Source organism: Nilaparvata lugens, chromosome 3 (assembly GCF_014356525.2).
Source record: "Nilaparvata lugens isolate BPH chromosome 3, ASM1435652v1, whole genome shotgun sequence".
NCBI classification, from domain to species: Eukaryota; Metazoa; Arthropoda; class Insecta; order Hemiptera; family Delphacidae; genus Nilaparvata; species Nilaparvata lugens.
In genome coordinates, this window is record NC_052506.1 from 93,567,447 (window position 1) to 93,582,381 (window position 14,935).

The following is a 14,935-nucleotide window of genomic DNA, read 5'->3' on the forward strand; positions in this document are numbered from 1 at the left end:
AATATGGGGGTAAGGAAAAATACATTTTCCGTAAAAACCATCAACATCTAAACTTATATATAAGTTGAAAAAAGTTATGATATTGAATCACCATTTCTCTAAAAAGTATACTTTTAAAACTTGGAAACATAATTCATGAGAGAATTTTTTTTAAATGTATGATGCTGGTTGTACTTTTGTAGTCATTACATCTTCATTGATACAATTATAATTATTGATTTATAAAGTTCACTATGTGTACTTTCTCTATATATTATCGTAAATAAAACGATTTATTCCAATAATTAGTTGAAAGATACAAGATTCAATTCAGTTATATATATTTATTCTCTGACTAGAAATTTATTACTCTTTTTCAATATTATATTTTCTATTCTTAGTTCGTATATACCAGTTTATACACATTATCCTAACTCCATGCTTAGTAAGAGTCCTCATCAATATACATTCTCATTACGGTACATCTAAATAATAATTAATCAATTACCAGCGTAACATGTCAAATATAAAATATATTGTTTACCCATCCATCCAATAATCACCATGTATAGTATATTTACTTTGAATTATACATTATGTTCATATATCAACTTTCTGATAAATATTATAAACTATTTACATCAGTGCTTCGAGGAAAGGAACTTATACACTACTTATAAATTCATTACCATTATTATTCTTACTCACCAGTAAATAATATTAAATTCAATAACGCTTTCTTTTACAATATAAATTTATATCCTACTATTTATAATACAATAATTCATAGAAAAATCACAAGGCCTATGTGTCAACAATACAATTCAATCAAATCTCAAATAGGATTTATTCTTGCACTCGTTCATGTAGCTTCCAAATAGTTTTTGTGAAAATTATTAAACTGCACCACCAAAATGCTTAGAGTTACTGGAAATTGATAAACTTTTCACCTTTTATATTGATCACCTTTATATATTGATCAAGCTAGTAACTCAAAAAAATTATCTTACATTCGTTAAATGTCTTTGATTCTTCGAGTCCGGAGCAAGAGTTACAATCAGATATATTTTGCTATATTATATTCATGGATGGGAAGCTAAGGGAATATTTTGAAAGACACCACTGAGATTTCCCTGAATTTCTAAGGAGTTTGAAAAATAAAAGATATTTGATAAGCTGCAAGTTTGTAACAATGGATACATTAAAAATGACAATAATAATGCTTTGGAATACACATTTCACTCAGTTTTGTGTTTAAGATGAGGGTAGGGATAAAACAAAAATATAAAAAACTGTGTTAGAAATAACAAACTGCTTTGATTTTTAGTTATATTAGTATTTTTTCCTACACTAGATCAAACAAATCAGTGATCACAAAAAAGTTAATGGGAAAATGGAAAGTGAAAGTGGGGAGCTGAAAGTAAACTCTGGTGTTTTCAATAAAACATTTTTGGTTCGTAAAACTTGCTCAAGGTGGTTTCCAATAATTTGGAAGTTATGAGGATTTTTAAATGACAGTGAGTACTTCGGATATTATGATGATTTATGAATACTTTATTGCTCATTAAAGGCCTGCACTTTATTAAAGTCTCATCTATGAAAAATGCTCTTATTCAGGAGAAAACTGATTTTGAACGCACTAATCAATCAACTAGAGTTTTGAAAGCCGTTTCTATTACATGGAAGTGCTAAATCTATCACAGAGTTCTGGAAAAAGTTTCTGATAAATTTAACAGGAAAGAAAAAAGTACTCAAACACAAAACATCACGATTTCAATCATTCCATATCCTTACACAGTCTCTTTCCTTTAGAATTTCACTTAAAATTAATTCAATGATTTTTATATATTCGATTTCTAGTGATACAGACTCTATGAAAAATTTGATAGCTTCTAGAGTATTAATTATTATTATTGTTGTAAATATCGTATTGCAAAGAATGAGTATACATTGATGGTCGATTTTTCAGTTTATATATTTAATAAATGTCAATAAAACAAGTCAGGATTGTTAAGATATTGGGTTGAGCAGACTGACACATCATACGAGAATTGAAACGTGTCCAATATGACAAGTCTTCGAGTCATAAAGGCCAGTAAAGCTAAAAATTAAAGTCCGACGTATTTGATCAAAAAATCAGAGAACAATCATATTGCAAAAAATGAGAGTAATTAATATCAAGTAATAGTGAAATGAGAACTTGATCCTTAACATTAATCTAAGTAGAGTAAAAAAGCAATAGTATCTATATGGAGGATTTGAATAAAAATATGAAGATTGTTTCCAATTTCCAGCATGAGAATAGAGAAGTGATTGGAGTAATTTTGATTTAATATGATAAACAATTTTCTTCAATGTTCAATACTCAAATGAGATTCTTTAGTCTGCTCAACAATATTTTTCAAGAGTGAAGAGCTCCTTCTTCTCTACACTTACGGATCTGACGACTAGACCAACGTATGACAAATGTCAATGTTTGGAAAGAAGAGAACAGTCTAATTCAATCGACCATCGGCTGTAACTAGGAGCAAGAATTTGTTGTCTTCAAAAACTGTGGTTACAAGGTGCATTATGAAGCATTCTATCATTACAACATTCATTCATAGCTATCTGTTCCCTGAGATTCCTTTCCAGCTTTGAATTTGTCTCAGGTGGACACCAAACAAAGCCAAAGCCAGTCATACAAATCAGACTTCACTGTGCAAAGGAAAGGGCATAGACCTACAATGTACATTATTAAAAATCTCACGTGACATTTATATTAAGACTTTCAGTATTACCCATCAGTATTTCAGTAAAAGGGGATCATTATTTATCAAATATATCATAATTATTTTTAAATTAATAGAAAATTGTTCAATCATTACTAACTCTAAAATTAATTATTGAGAGTCACTACTGGGATGAATTATTGTTTTCACTATTATCGAGCAAATTTATTGATACTGTACCAAGCATGATACAGCTGTAATTTGAAACCTTACAATATAACCAAAACAGAATTTCCAAACAGTATTATAAATTTGTATAATTTCACTTTTAAAGGAATAAGTATAGCTTTTTGGTAGTTACAATACTACAGATTAATCCCCAAAATATCAGAACCAAATTTAGAAAGTCAAGTTAAAAATGAAATGATGTGAGAACCTACTTCTCTCAATAAAGATGAATTCTAGGTAGAGAAATTTTCATAAACAAATAATTAGAAATTCAAACAAATATCTACTCCTTTTTCAATATTCTAATTTAATAATTTTATTCGAAAAGAAACTGGTGAGATTATTTGATCAGAGTGTATATCTTTAAACAGCTATTTGATTTATAAAACAAATAAAAACCAAAATCGAGAACATCAAATTACCACAGTTTTTAAAGACAAGAAGAGTCTCATTGAAAAATTCAAGGATCACGAATTCCAATTTCAAATGTTAATTGATATCCTAAATATTACAGAAAAACAATACCATATTATTCAAATATGGTAGCCATAATGTATTGATCTTCTTAAACAGTTATATTATATTAATTTGTGCTATAATGTCTTTTATCACTATTTAATATATAAACATTAGCTTTTTATCTACTGTTACACCTTGTTAATCATTGCGATTCATGTATAATGCATTAAAAAATTATATAGAAAAATAATAGTACTCTATTACAATTACTATTTGATGTCCACAAATGCTAAATTCAATAAAAGCTGTATAATTTGAAACACGGAAATGGTAAGCATGAATTTCTAAAAAAATTTAAAGATAATGCCTGGATAACAAAAAGCAGTCAAATTCGGATAATGTACAGAGCAGTGTAAAACAACGATTCTCTCCCAATTATAATATTGTATAAATAAATGGATGAATAAATATATTGTGTTAGACTTTGAAAATAATATTGTAAAAAAAATTAGAATCGGAGTAATGGTTTGAAATTCTTATGCATTGATGAATAAAGCCCATCTACTATAAAGGCAAGAGAAATAGCGCTATTCATCTAAACTGATAATAATTATTGCATAGGATGATGAAATTATTGCGATTTCAATAAATTTATCAAGAACTGGATATAATATTAAAAAAACAGGCAAACATTAAATTGATTGAATAAAACTTCAAAATATTTCAAGAATGCGACGTATTTCACACTGAACCTATCAAATATTTATCACATGAGTCTAAAAACGTTTCAAAATGTACCATTTTTACAGAGATTTGAGATTTATTTTAATAGGCCTACATTAGTTTTTCGATTGTGAGCTATTGAACATTACTCTTCTACTGCACACTCTTCTACTGCGCACTCTCCTCACAATGCACTTATGCACTTTGATTAAATGAAGCGACTATCGTTGAATTGCATCGATCTTTCTGAAATTGTTTAGTAAACTCCCAAAAAAACAGCGTTACAAGGATACTACTGATATACTACGTCACGAGAGGACCAATTGAATTGAATTGAGATCAGTAACCAATAATTACATGTGATAAACACAATAAAACTTTCCAAATTTATGGAAGTTCCCTTTCAATAGAAAATACAAGAGCAACATGAAATAGAAAAAAAAACATTTGATAAACTTATTATGTTCCTTGGATAGTTTTTATCACATTCTTGAACAAAAGTTTTCTGTGATGAATTTCTCAACAGGGAAGCCGTTTTATCAAATCCATGTTTGAGAATTTTAATTGCTGGCAAATAATAAATTGCTTTATTTTGGAGATTGGCCATGCATGAATGACATGCGTCTGCGTCTGCGCGGACTTTATGAGCATCGTTTTTCATGGCTTTTCAATTTGCATTACAAGCAGGAAGCAGCAATTCATCAAAGTGGTTTTGAAATCCAACAACACTTTCATTTCACAATCAATAACATTCAATGTTTCTGACCTATAGTTGTAGCTATTTTCAAGCAAACTGAAACATTGTCACATCTATAAAACCCAAATTTGTCGAATTTTCCTTGGATGTTCAACAATCCAAAATTATGTACATCAGCACTATTACTGTACAATCCTCACCCAGCAAATACTTCATTCCAAGTTTTTCTGGTACCAATAATTAATACATGCCCTCGCCACCTATATCATTGAATGTTTTAGAATATTACCTATTAAAAGGTTCCCGCCAAATCCATAATAATACCAGAATATTAGTCTCAAACTAAGAAAGTGAAAGTGCAAATTTTTAGTGAGAAAAATGAATAACCCAAGACATAACCTATAAACTTCAGTGTTGATAGGAAATGACATTGGGTAATACGGCAAGGCAGAACATCCGAAAGGATCTCTCTACCGATAAAAGCCATAAGAGTAAATAAATAAATAAATAAAGTCTCAAACTGTTGTTTGGGAGTAAACAACTTCCAAATTTATATTGTTTGAAATTTTTAACCCTACGGTTATTTTCGGAGTTTAACAGCTCCTTCGATTTTCTACCTTTACTCTTATCTACGGAATTACATACCTGAAAATTATCAATATTTTATAATTGCCACCCCAATTTTTTCTTTAGCATTATCCCTATCCGTAACTTCAATATTTTGAATTTCCCCCGCTGTTACATTGGGAGTTTACAAATTTCGAACCTATAAAATTTGCAATTCTTCATCCTACTCCAATTTTGGAAGTTCATATGTCCTAAAGCATAACTGATAAATTGTCAATCTTCTGTTGTATGTGGAATTGACTTCATCCATAACAACAACATTAGCCATTTTAATCCCTGCTGTTCCAAAGAAGCTTCCAAATTAAATGAATATCCAATTCCAACCCCACTGTTATCTCGGGAGCACATTACCCCCAAACCTATTCCTAATAATTGTCACCACTGCTTTTACATTGCTTGTTTACAAGACAGCTCTGGTAGTTTCACTAGGCAGCAGCAGCAGCAAAAATGATTAATACTACAATTTGTTAACACCATAATTATTAAAATAGCTAATCGTCTTTAGTTTGGGCATTGGCATTGGTAGTCGTCGCGGCAGATGAGTAAGTGCTACTAGCCGGAGGAGGAGAAGGAGGGGTGAGGGGAGACGACGAATAGGAGGACGAGGAAGAGGCCGATGGGGAGGGGTAATTATTTTGAAAGTTTGTGGTTTGATACACATTGCTATTAGGCCTGTGCTCGTCACTATTATTGTCACTAGATTGCGTTGTTTGCAAAGCACTATCGTCGTTGATGTCGCTAACAATTGTTTTCTCGTCACTAGTCTTAGTTTCACTTTGGGTGTTGGACTGGTTGTGGTAGTCCGGCCAAAGCGTCGCTTGCGATGGCTGGTGTCCGGCGACCTTGAGTGACCTTGGGGGCGTCGATCGCCGGCTAAGCTGTGCTGAGTCAGCAGTCTGCCGATCAGCAGCACCGCCGCAGACGACATTATAGCTACAGCAGAGCCGGCCGTCCTGCAAAGCAAACAGTACCACTGGCTGCAATTATACGTCACAAATACACCAGAAACACAACTAAACTCACCCCGCGCCACCTACTTTCCTCAAATTGGCCTCAAAGTGCTAGTTACCGTATCTAAGGGCCAAACCACATTAGGCGTTTTCCAGACAGTCGGCAGGACAGGAAGCTCTCCGAATAGCTGATTGGGTTGGCGTTCGGGAATCAGCTGATAATCAGCCAATCGGAGACCTTCCTGCCCTGCCGACTGAACTGAACAATGCTTTAAGTGGCTTGACCCTAGAACTGTAGTTCGAGTTGAAGAGATGGAACTAAATTTACTCCATGTATACCTTAAATTTTTGAACCAATTTACGTAATTGCCAAAACGAAATGCTAATGAAACCTTCACAAGTAGGACCTCCAATCCTCGTTTTTTGTGCAAGCTGTATGTACTGTAGATTGGTCCAGTGTTCCATGTTGGTACAGTAGTGGTTATCATCATTTGTGCCAGTCTTTCAACTTAGTACATGATTCATTATGATACGTTTTTTGGGTGAATTACATGAGTAGTTTTAAAATTTACTATGGAATTTCTCTAGATCTAAAGTTCTAATTACTGTCCCAACGCATCAAAGATGAACATAATTGTTGGAGACGCATCCACAACTGAAGCGTTAACGAACTAATGTATAACACGAAGTGAATTCATGAATTTATTTGCTACCAATTCTGAAAAAGATCACCCCAAACATATCAACTTTGGGCGTTCATATATCGAAAAATAAAAAGTAAAAAATCGTTTTTTCTCAGATTATTATTCCATTTCGGTTCCGGTAACTTGATTGTATCCAAATAGAAAAACTTCATCCAAACTGCGAAATAATGAGGACTGAAGGACTGTCGCTTCAAATCCAGTGTTAAATACATAACATGAGTATAGATTGAGTTTTTATAAAGTTCGTGAAAGAGATATAAGAGTATAACTTTCTCATAAAGATTGTGACTTAATAAGGTCACTTCTACCTGAAAAAACATATATTCTATGGTGAGACAATGTACTTAGCACTAAGATATTAAAAATATTCTTTTCCGAGAACTTTTCAGCTCGGAAAATATATATTGCAGTAGAACGATGTATTAGATCAAACACATTCTATCAAGTGTTCCATAAATAGACAAGCCTCCTTTACTACTAAATTGCAGTTTTTAGGAGAATGCCTTCTTCACAGAAATAATTTGCACTTGATATGACAAAATTAATTTGATACAAGGAAAAATCCTATTTATTTTAGAGTCTAATTGCGTTTAACTTGATATAACTTACATTAGTTATTTAACAAGTTAGGTACAATAAACAGTGGTGGTCTACTATATGAAATTATAGATATTTTATAAATGTGGGCTACTATTAGCAGACAATATTTTAAATTGATTATTAGTTTATTTATTTAGCTTTTCTCTCGTTTCTACTAATTTTATAAATTTGAGATTAAACTTTGCTAATAACGTGTTGGATAATTTTTAATAAAATATGTTTTTATATGAATCTATAAGTGTTTATAACTTGTGCGTAGAACGTATTAATAACAGATAAAGGTCAAATATTGTATATTAAGGTGCGCACAGACTTTCGCTCTGCTCCGCAATCGAACGTCACTCGAGCAGATCGATTGATGATCGACCGGGGAGCAAGAGTGGAACGCGAGAAGAGCTAACATCTCCCGTAACGTTCATGATCGGTGCGAGTGCGGAGCAATGGCGGACCGAGGGCGGAGCGAGCGCGGAGCGGGTTAGAGGCGTGTATATCTGTACGCACCTTTAGAGGATCAAACCCTGGTTCTAGCGTTTCAAGAGCTCCTAGAATAGTTTCAATTAAAATGATGGACTGTTCCCCAATAAAAATTCTGATAACTGGATTTCAGAAATGGTTCTGTCTTGGGTTTTTGTTTTGGAGGATCAGCATCAATTGAATCTCGAAGTGTTTTGACAGACAGCATGATATAAGTGTTGACGTTTTTAAAAAAATTGTGCATAAGGCAAAGAAACTTTTGATGATCGAGTGAAAAAGTGAGCTAGCAATTCTTTAATTGAAATTGGATGTTAATGAATATATGTGGTGCCTAGCATGCCTTTGAATACAATAGATGCATAAGTTTTGCTGAATTGGAATAAACATTATCGTATGATGTAGGTATAGTATAGAGAAGGTATCGTAGGGTATAGTATGGAGTAGGCCTAAATTACAAATGGAAACATTCCATTCAGCTATCTGAAAACGGGTTTCAAACGACTTACAATGCTTGAGAAATTCAGAAAAATTATGTAGATTTAAAGCTAAGAAATTGATAACTTCAAAGAATATTTTTGTATAATATAGACTATTGTTTGACCAAGGCATTGTGCTTTAACTTTTGAAAAATATCCGCTTTAAAGCGAAAAGCAACAGGTTGCAAGAAAAGAATAATAGGTTTTGAAGATGATGTTTCACTGACATTTTTGAATGAAGACAGACGCGCTGGAATTATTTTGACGCGATCTTAAAAGATCACCAGAGTCAGCCAGTAGGTCACACGATTCTATTATAGTGTTAATATTTATATAAATCCTGACGTCACCTTACCGTTAGTCAAGGGAATAACTTTGATGTGTTGTTAATAAAAGATTTTGTCAAGAGATTTCAAATAAAACTTGCTCATTGGAAATATTTTACAATATTTCCACTCATTATCATAAATTGATAACTGTGTCAACTGACACAATAGTACTAGACGCATAGTTTGCTCACTGCTTATTGAGATTAGAGTTCGATTAGTACGTACAGGAAAATGATAACATTCAATGAAGTATTTAAACAATTTCTTGATGAATGGAATAAATAAATACGATACTTTTGAATGTCATTGACACAAGAGATTGAAAGGTGATAAAAGAATTTTCATTCTTACAGAGAGCGAATAGAATCTTATTGAGTGGCAATAATAATCTATAATTTGGGTCTCATACAAATAACTTTGAATATTGAAGGGTTTGACTGGTTTTACTCTATCAATATTATTTTGTACAAATTTATAAATAAACTCGAAAGTTACCTTTCAAATATTTTCCAAGTTCAATCACTCTACAATCAATATTAGATGAAAAACGTGAATCAGTCACAAAAAGTGATCAGAATCGGTTATTTTGAGAATTAAACAAGAATTGAATTCCTTTCACCAGCCTAGATTGTTACATCTACTTAAATATAGTTCGACCACCACCGTATAGTTTCAATGAAAAAAAGTGCAATAAAGTGCGAGTAATTGAAAAAATTGTTAATGGTAGTGAAACTTGATGAAGATCTATTTGGATACTGACTCAATAAAATACTTAATTTATTTCATATCAACAAAATGCTTAAAAGTTCATATAAAACCTGTTTATTCTAATACAATGTAATTTAGACGTATAAAAAGGGGAAAATAGAAAGATTGGGTCTCTCATATTAAAAAAAAAAAAAATGTAATAAAAACTGTGGCATAATTTATGTAGTCCTTGATATTGCATTTTATAGCAGGATGGATGAAATTATTCTGAATATCTTTACTTAGACTATAAAATAATTTTCTATCAATAAGTATTATTATTATTTATTTCTAAAATTCTCATACGTAGGCTTTGTAGAACATTCTAAATATATCTTGCTAAAATATTTATATATGTGCTTTTGAAAGTCGAAAGGATATACATAGATACTTTCTTAGTAGATGAAGTAAAAAAGATGCTAACTTATATAACAATTTCAAAGTAGTTTCGTAGTAATTGGGAAATCTTCAATAACAATCATTAACCTTGATTCAAATCGTGAATAATCAAACAAAATCCCCAGCATGCAATTCCATAACTGATATTGAAAAGAAACAACCAGCTCCCGTAAATTGCGATCACTTTCACATTATTTTTAAAAACTATTAATTTGCACCAAACGCTGAGATAGTGCATTAGCGGTTCAATTATAGCCATGTTTGATAGAATAACTGCACAGCAATAAAATGAAAAATTATGAACCAAACCCAACGCTTAGCTGATAGAGTTATAATTTTAAGAGCTTTGACTTCGATTCCATTTCACTTTCAAAATTCGTATTCAACAATTACAACCCAACATGCAGCACTGGTAGTCGTTTGTTTCATTGTTGCTTCCAATCTCAACCCTGCTAGATGATAATAATGATGATAAATGATGATTAATATTATTCACTACACGTTTACATGTTAGTGCAAAGTTCAAAGTTTTGGTGTTAGAATATTGTATATGATAATATGCAAATAGACACGGTGCAAGTTAGTAAGAACAATCCAAAAATGTAATTCTCCAAAAACGGAGCCACTAAGTAAAATTGCTATTTCATAATAAAAGATCATGCAAATGTTTTCTATTGTGCATATATTCATGCGTCTGACGTATAAGTAAGAGAACTTTGGAAAATTATATTACCTTATTTTACGAGATTTGTCTCAATCCATACCATTTTATTTCATATTTAAATTAAAAGTGTACGAGGGAATTAATACTAGTATGAATGCTTTATTAGCTTTTACGTATTATTCAAGTTTATTGAAGTTATAAAACTCCATTTAATAAGACTTTATATTTTAGGATTCGTTCAAGATATAAATTCTTGATACTTGATCCAATAGATTTACAGATAGAATACAGATTCTTGATTCTATAGGATTAGTTGATACTTTCTAATTCAGTGAGAATTTGTATAAGATTACAATAATAGTGGAAATAATTGAAAAATAGTTAAAGAAATACATTTTTCAAAGTTAAATTTTATCAGAAATGTGAAAAAACGATTCAAGAATGATAAAAGGGATTCAAGAGTAACAAAATGATATCTCCAAAAAAATCGAGCAATAAGAAAGTGGAAAGACTTGTTTTCAGACATGTTCCAGTAATCGAAATTTAATTGGGAATTTTTAAGAACATTTATAAATGATTAATATAGTTTACATTGTCAGGAAATATTCAAACCACATTACTATAGTTAGGCCTACCACATTACTAATTAAAAAATTATATTTATAGAACATTTTTATCTACGGAAAAATACATTAGATCCGATAATTAATTCAATGAGTTTGATGCTTAAAATTGAGATAATTTGGTTTAAAAATCCAGTGGCCTCAAGGTCAACGTTTCTTAGAGTTAAAACATTTTCGGCCACGGTATTATTTCGGCCATATTCATGGTAACATTGCTATTTCATTACTGTTTTACGCACAAGTTATAAACTTATTAGATTTTATGAGGAATAAACTCTTTTTTTAATAACTAATAACTTTCAAGGGGTATGTTATGTTTTTGAGCTTTCAACTTCAATTCACCTGAAATGGTGAATGATATATACTTTCAATTCACCTAAAATGGTAGATGGTAGTTACTATTATTAGAATAGATTCGATGATTATATTTGAAAATGCACTTCTAAGAAATAAGATCATGAGCGTTGAGATGAGTTTGTAATAGAAATATCTCATTTTTTGAAACAGGCATCTTTATAAGAGCAAATTACCAAATATTAAAATTTATTGAGCTGAAAGAATATATTTAGTTGAATATGGATGAAGAATTATTTGAATGAATTTGTGCAGGAGAACCTGATTTTCAAATATTATTAGTTTTGCAAAGAATAGTAGATTAATATTTTTCTGATACACTCGTCTTATAATTTTAACAATTTTTATAAAGAATGTTGCTACACCCGTTCAATCTCCCACAAGTGACTCTAGCTTAAAAAAAAAACATTATGTATCTTTTCTCGATGTAGTAGTTATGTTTCTCGTTCTTCTAATCAATCAATAATGATTCTTATATTTTCAAATTTGATAATTTCCGGGCTCTCATCATTTATTGATTTGTAACTGAGAAAAATAATCAAAGTGTGGCATTCCATTCGTAATAGGGGAACACTCTGATGCAGGGTGTAATTCCAGATTAACTGATGAGGGTATAAAAAACAAACATTTTCTAGGGACAGGTTCAAACATATTATATCTAGCCATCATAGTTTTATGGTTCCAGATTGATCTTTGCAAATAATCTCATCCAATAATTTTTTTTCAGAATTCGGACATAAAGCGTATAAATTTACTATAAAAACTTCAAAAATATAGTTTCAAATACACTAACACTAATAAGAAGTTGGATTGTGAAAAGTTGATTTTTTTTCAATTTAAATATATATATTATTCTCGTAGCATGAATTAATCGACTTTAAAAAATCAGGAGCTGATTGAGATTAGTTTAATCAAGATGAGAATGGATTGGATTAATCAATATTAATATACAAACCCCTTTTCTCGATTAAGTTGACCTATTTTTTGATAACAACATTGGATAAATCTGTTAACTTTCAACCATGAGATATGAATTATTGTTCTGAATAAAGTGTTTTTATGAAATATCAGACTTCATTTTAAGCGTTATACACATCTAGCGTATGTTTGATTTACCAAATTATTCGCAATTCTCAAGATGGGATTATTTGCAAAGCTACACATACATGACACAATATCAGTGAACTACTATGTTACACCTGGAAGGGTCACAGAAAATTAAACAAGCTGAATAGGTAGTTGAGACGCGAGTATTATCTCTTTGTAACATATGGTTGTTACAAGACCAAAGATTGTAGATCAATCCAATTTTAATTTGATAAAAAAAATTGATTCAGCAATAGTTTTTATGATATAGATTCTTATATGAGTCCCAGGCTTAAGTAACCTGTTTTTGCAGATGATGCCGGCTCAAGTCTTTAGCTTTTGTGTGGATGATGAGGTCAATGATGATACAATAAATGCCAGGCGAGCACATGACCGGTTAAGCTACAGCAGACTGAAGTAGCGATGCTCCAGATCAGTTGATTCCCAAATCAAAAAGCATTGATTTGGAAGCTCATAACTGTCAATTATCTGAACTCGTTAGTAAGCCAGTACAAAGCACGTGTTACCTATCATTTACTTCTTCTCCTATCCAACGCCCGTCCTTGGCTGTTCAGCCATTAGACTAATCATAGATCCTCTACCTAGCCGTCCGTAAATAAGCCTATCATTTACTGTTTAAGACTGTTGTCCTAATGCACACAACCATAGCCACCTCTAATACAAGGCCGCGGCCTACGATATTGCAACGTCGCAGTGTAGGCCTAGAATCTAATACATGATTGGTGAAAAAGATCAGCTGGTATTTTTTAGATCTTTTTCACCAATCATGTATTAGATTCTAGGCCTACACTGCGACGTTGCAATATCGTAGGCCGCGGCCTTGTATTAGAGGTGGCTATGGCACAACCGATGCACACGACTATAATTATGTGAAATGTAATAGTAGGTCTAAACCATCTAGAAATTATGCCATATAGAGATATGACATTCAACTTATAATTTGAGTTGAGAATATATTCATTAAAGAGTATATAATATTTTAAAATGTACCGCCTAAACAGTATAACTAACATCTGACAGACATGATTGAAATATTAATTACGGTATCTGTAATTCGGATATTATTCTGAGTCCATTCCAGGTTCAATAGAGTTCACTGTGTTAGTATCAGCATAATGTTAATAATTGATCAATAGTAAGTGAGGTATCATAACAACGTGATTACCGATGCACACAACAGGCCAAATTGCTCACCAATAGATTGCAGTACGGCACCTGAAATTAATGTTAGACTGTTAGTCAATTACAAGTTCAACCAAAAACAGTAAACAATTATTTAGGCTACAAGTTAAACAAGCAAATTAACACACAAAAACTAATCAATACTATATACTAGAGCATTCCTGTTATTCGACAATCTAGAGGTGAGAACAGATATACGTACCGCGAACTTAAGCAATTCACTTTTAATCAGCTGACTATATCTGTATTTTTACAGAAACGGTAAGATACAGATATAAAAAGCTTGGCATCAGCTGATTATAAGTGAATTGCTCATGTTCGCGGCGCCTATTATATATGTATGCACCATAAAGAAACACTATTTTTCAAAAAGTTTCAAAATCTAATAATTAATTAAAAATTTGGAAACCAAAGTATTCTCGAGTAGGCTGTTCAATTTGAAACAAGATGGTTAGAAATAAACGAATAAAGGCTTTTGAACAACTGAACGAATTGAGATAATTCAGGCCCGGTTGCCCAAAAGCCGATTAAAATTTAACCGCGATTAATTTCACAAGAACCAATCAGAGAAGGCTTTTTTAAAAGACGGCTTCTCTGATTGGTTTTCGTGGCATTAATCACGGTTAAAATTTAACAGGCTTCTGTGCAACCGGCACTCAGGGTTTTACTTTTGCTAATGACGATCACGTTAGACTTCTACTTGAGCAAGGGTAACTACGAAATATAAATTATTTACAAATGAAAAAAAACTCTATTTATTAGTTTTGATGAAAACTATATAGATAGATATAGATGTTTTCAAATAGGTAATTGCATTTTGTTTTATAAGATAAAGATTATAGTATTATGTGAATAACACTTTCAATCGTTTCAAGAAAATAGTTTTAATGGAGTTTAATTCC

The 14,935-nt window shown here is 31.6% G+C and overlaps 1 protein-coding gene across 1 annotated transcript in view; it reads right to left on the minus strand.

Annotated features, from left to right (window-relative positions):
* Positions 1 to 5,292: 5,292 nt before the first annotated feature.
* LOC111058284 (protein kinase C-binding protein NELL1) overlaps positions 5,293 to 14,935 on the minus strand; it is a 130,036-nt gene continuing 120,393 nt past the window's right edge. Inside the window, exons 17-18 of the mRNA XM_039422971.1 lie at positions 14,017 to 14,066; positions 5,293 to 6,377 (exon numbers count right to left, since the gene is read on the minus strand). Coding sequence (XP_039278905.1) covers positions 5,882 to 6,377; positions 14,017 to 14,066 — 546 coding nt within the window. The 3' untranslated portion in view covers positions 5,293 to 5,881. The remainder of the gene's footprint in view (positions 6,378 to 14,016; positions 14,067 to 14,935) is intronic.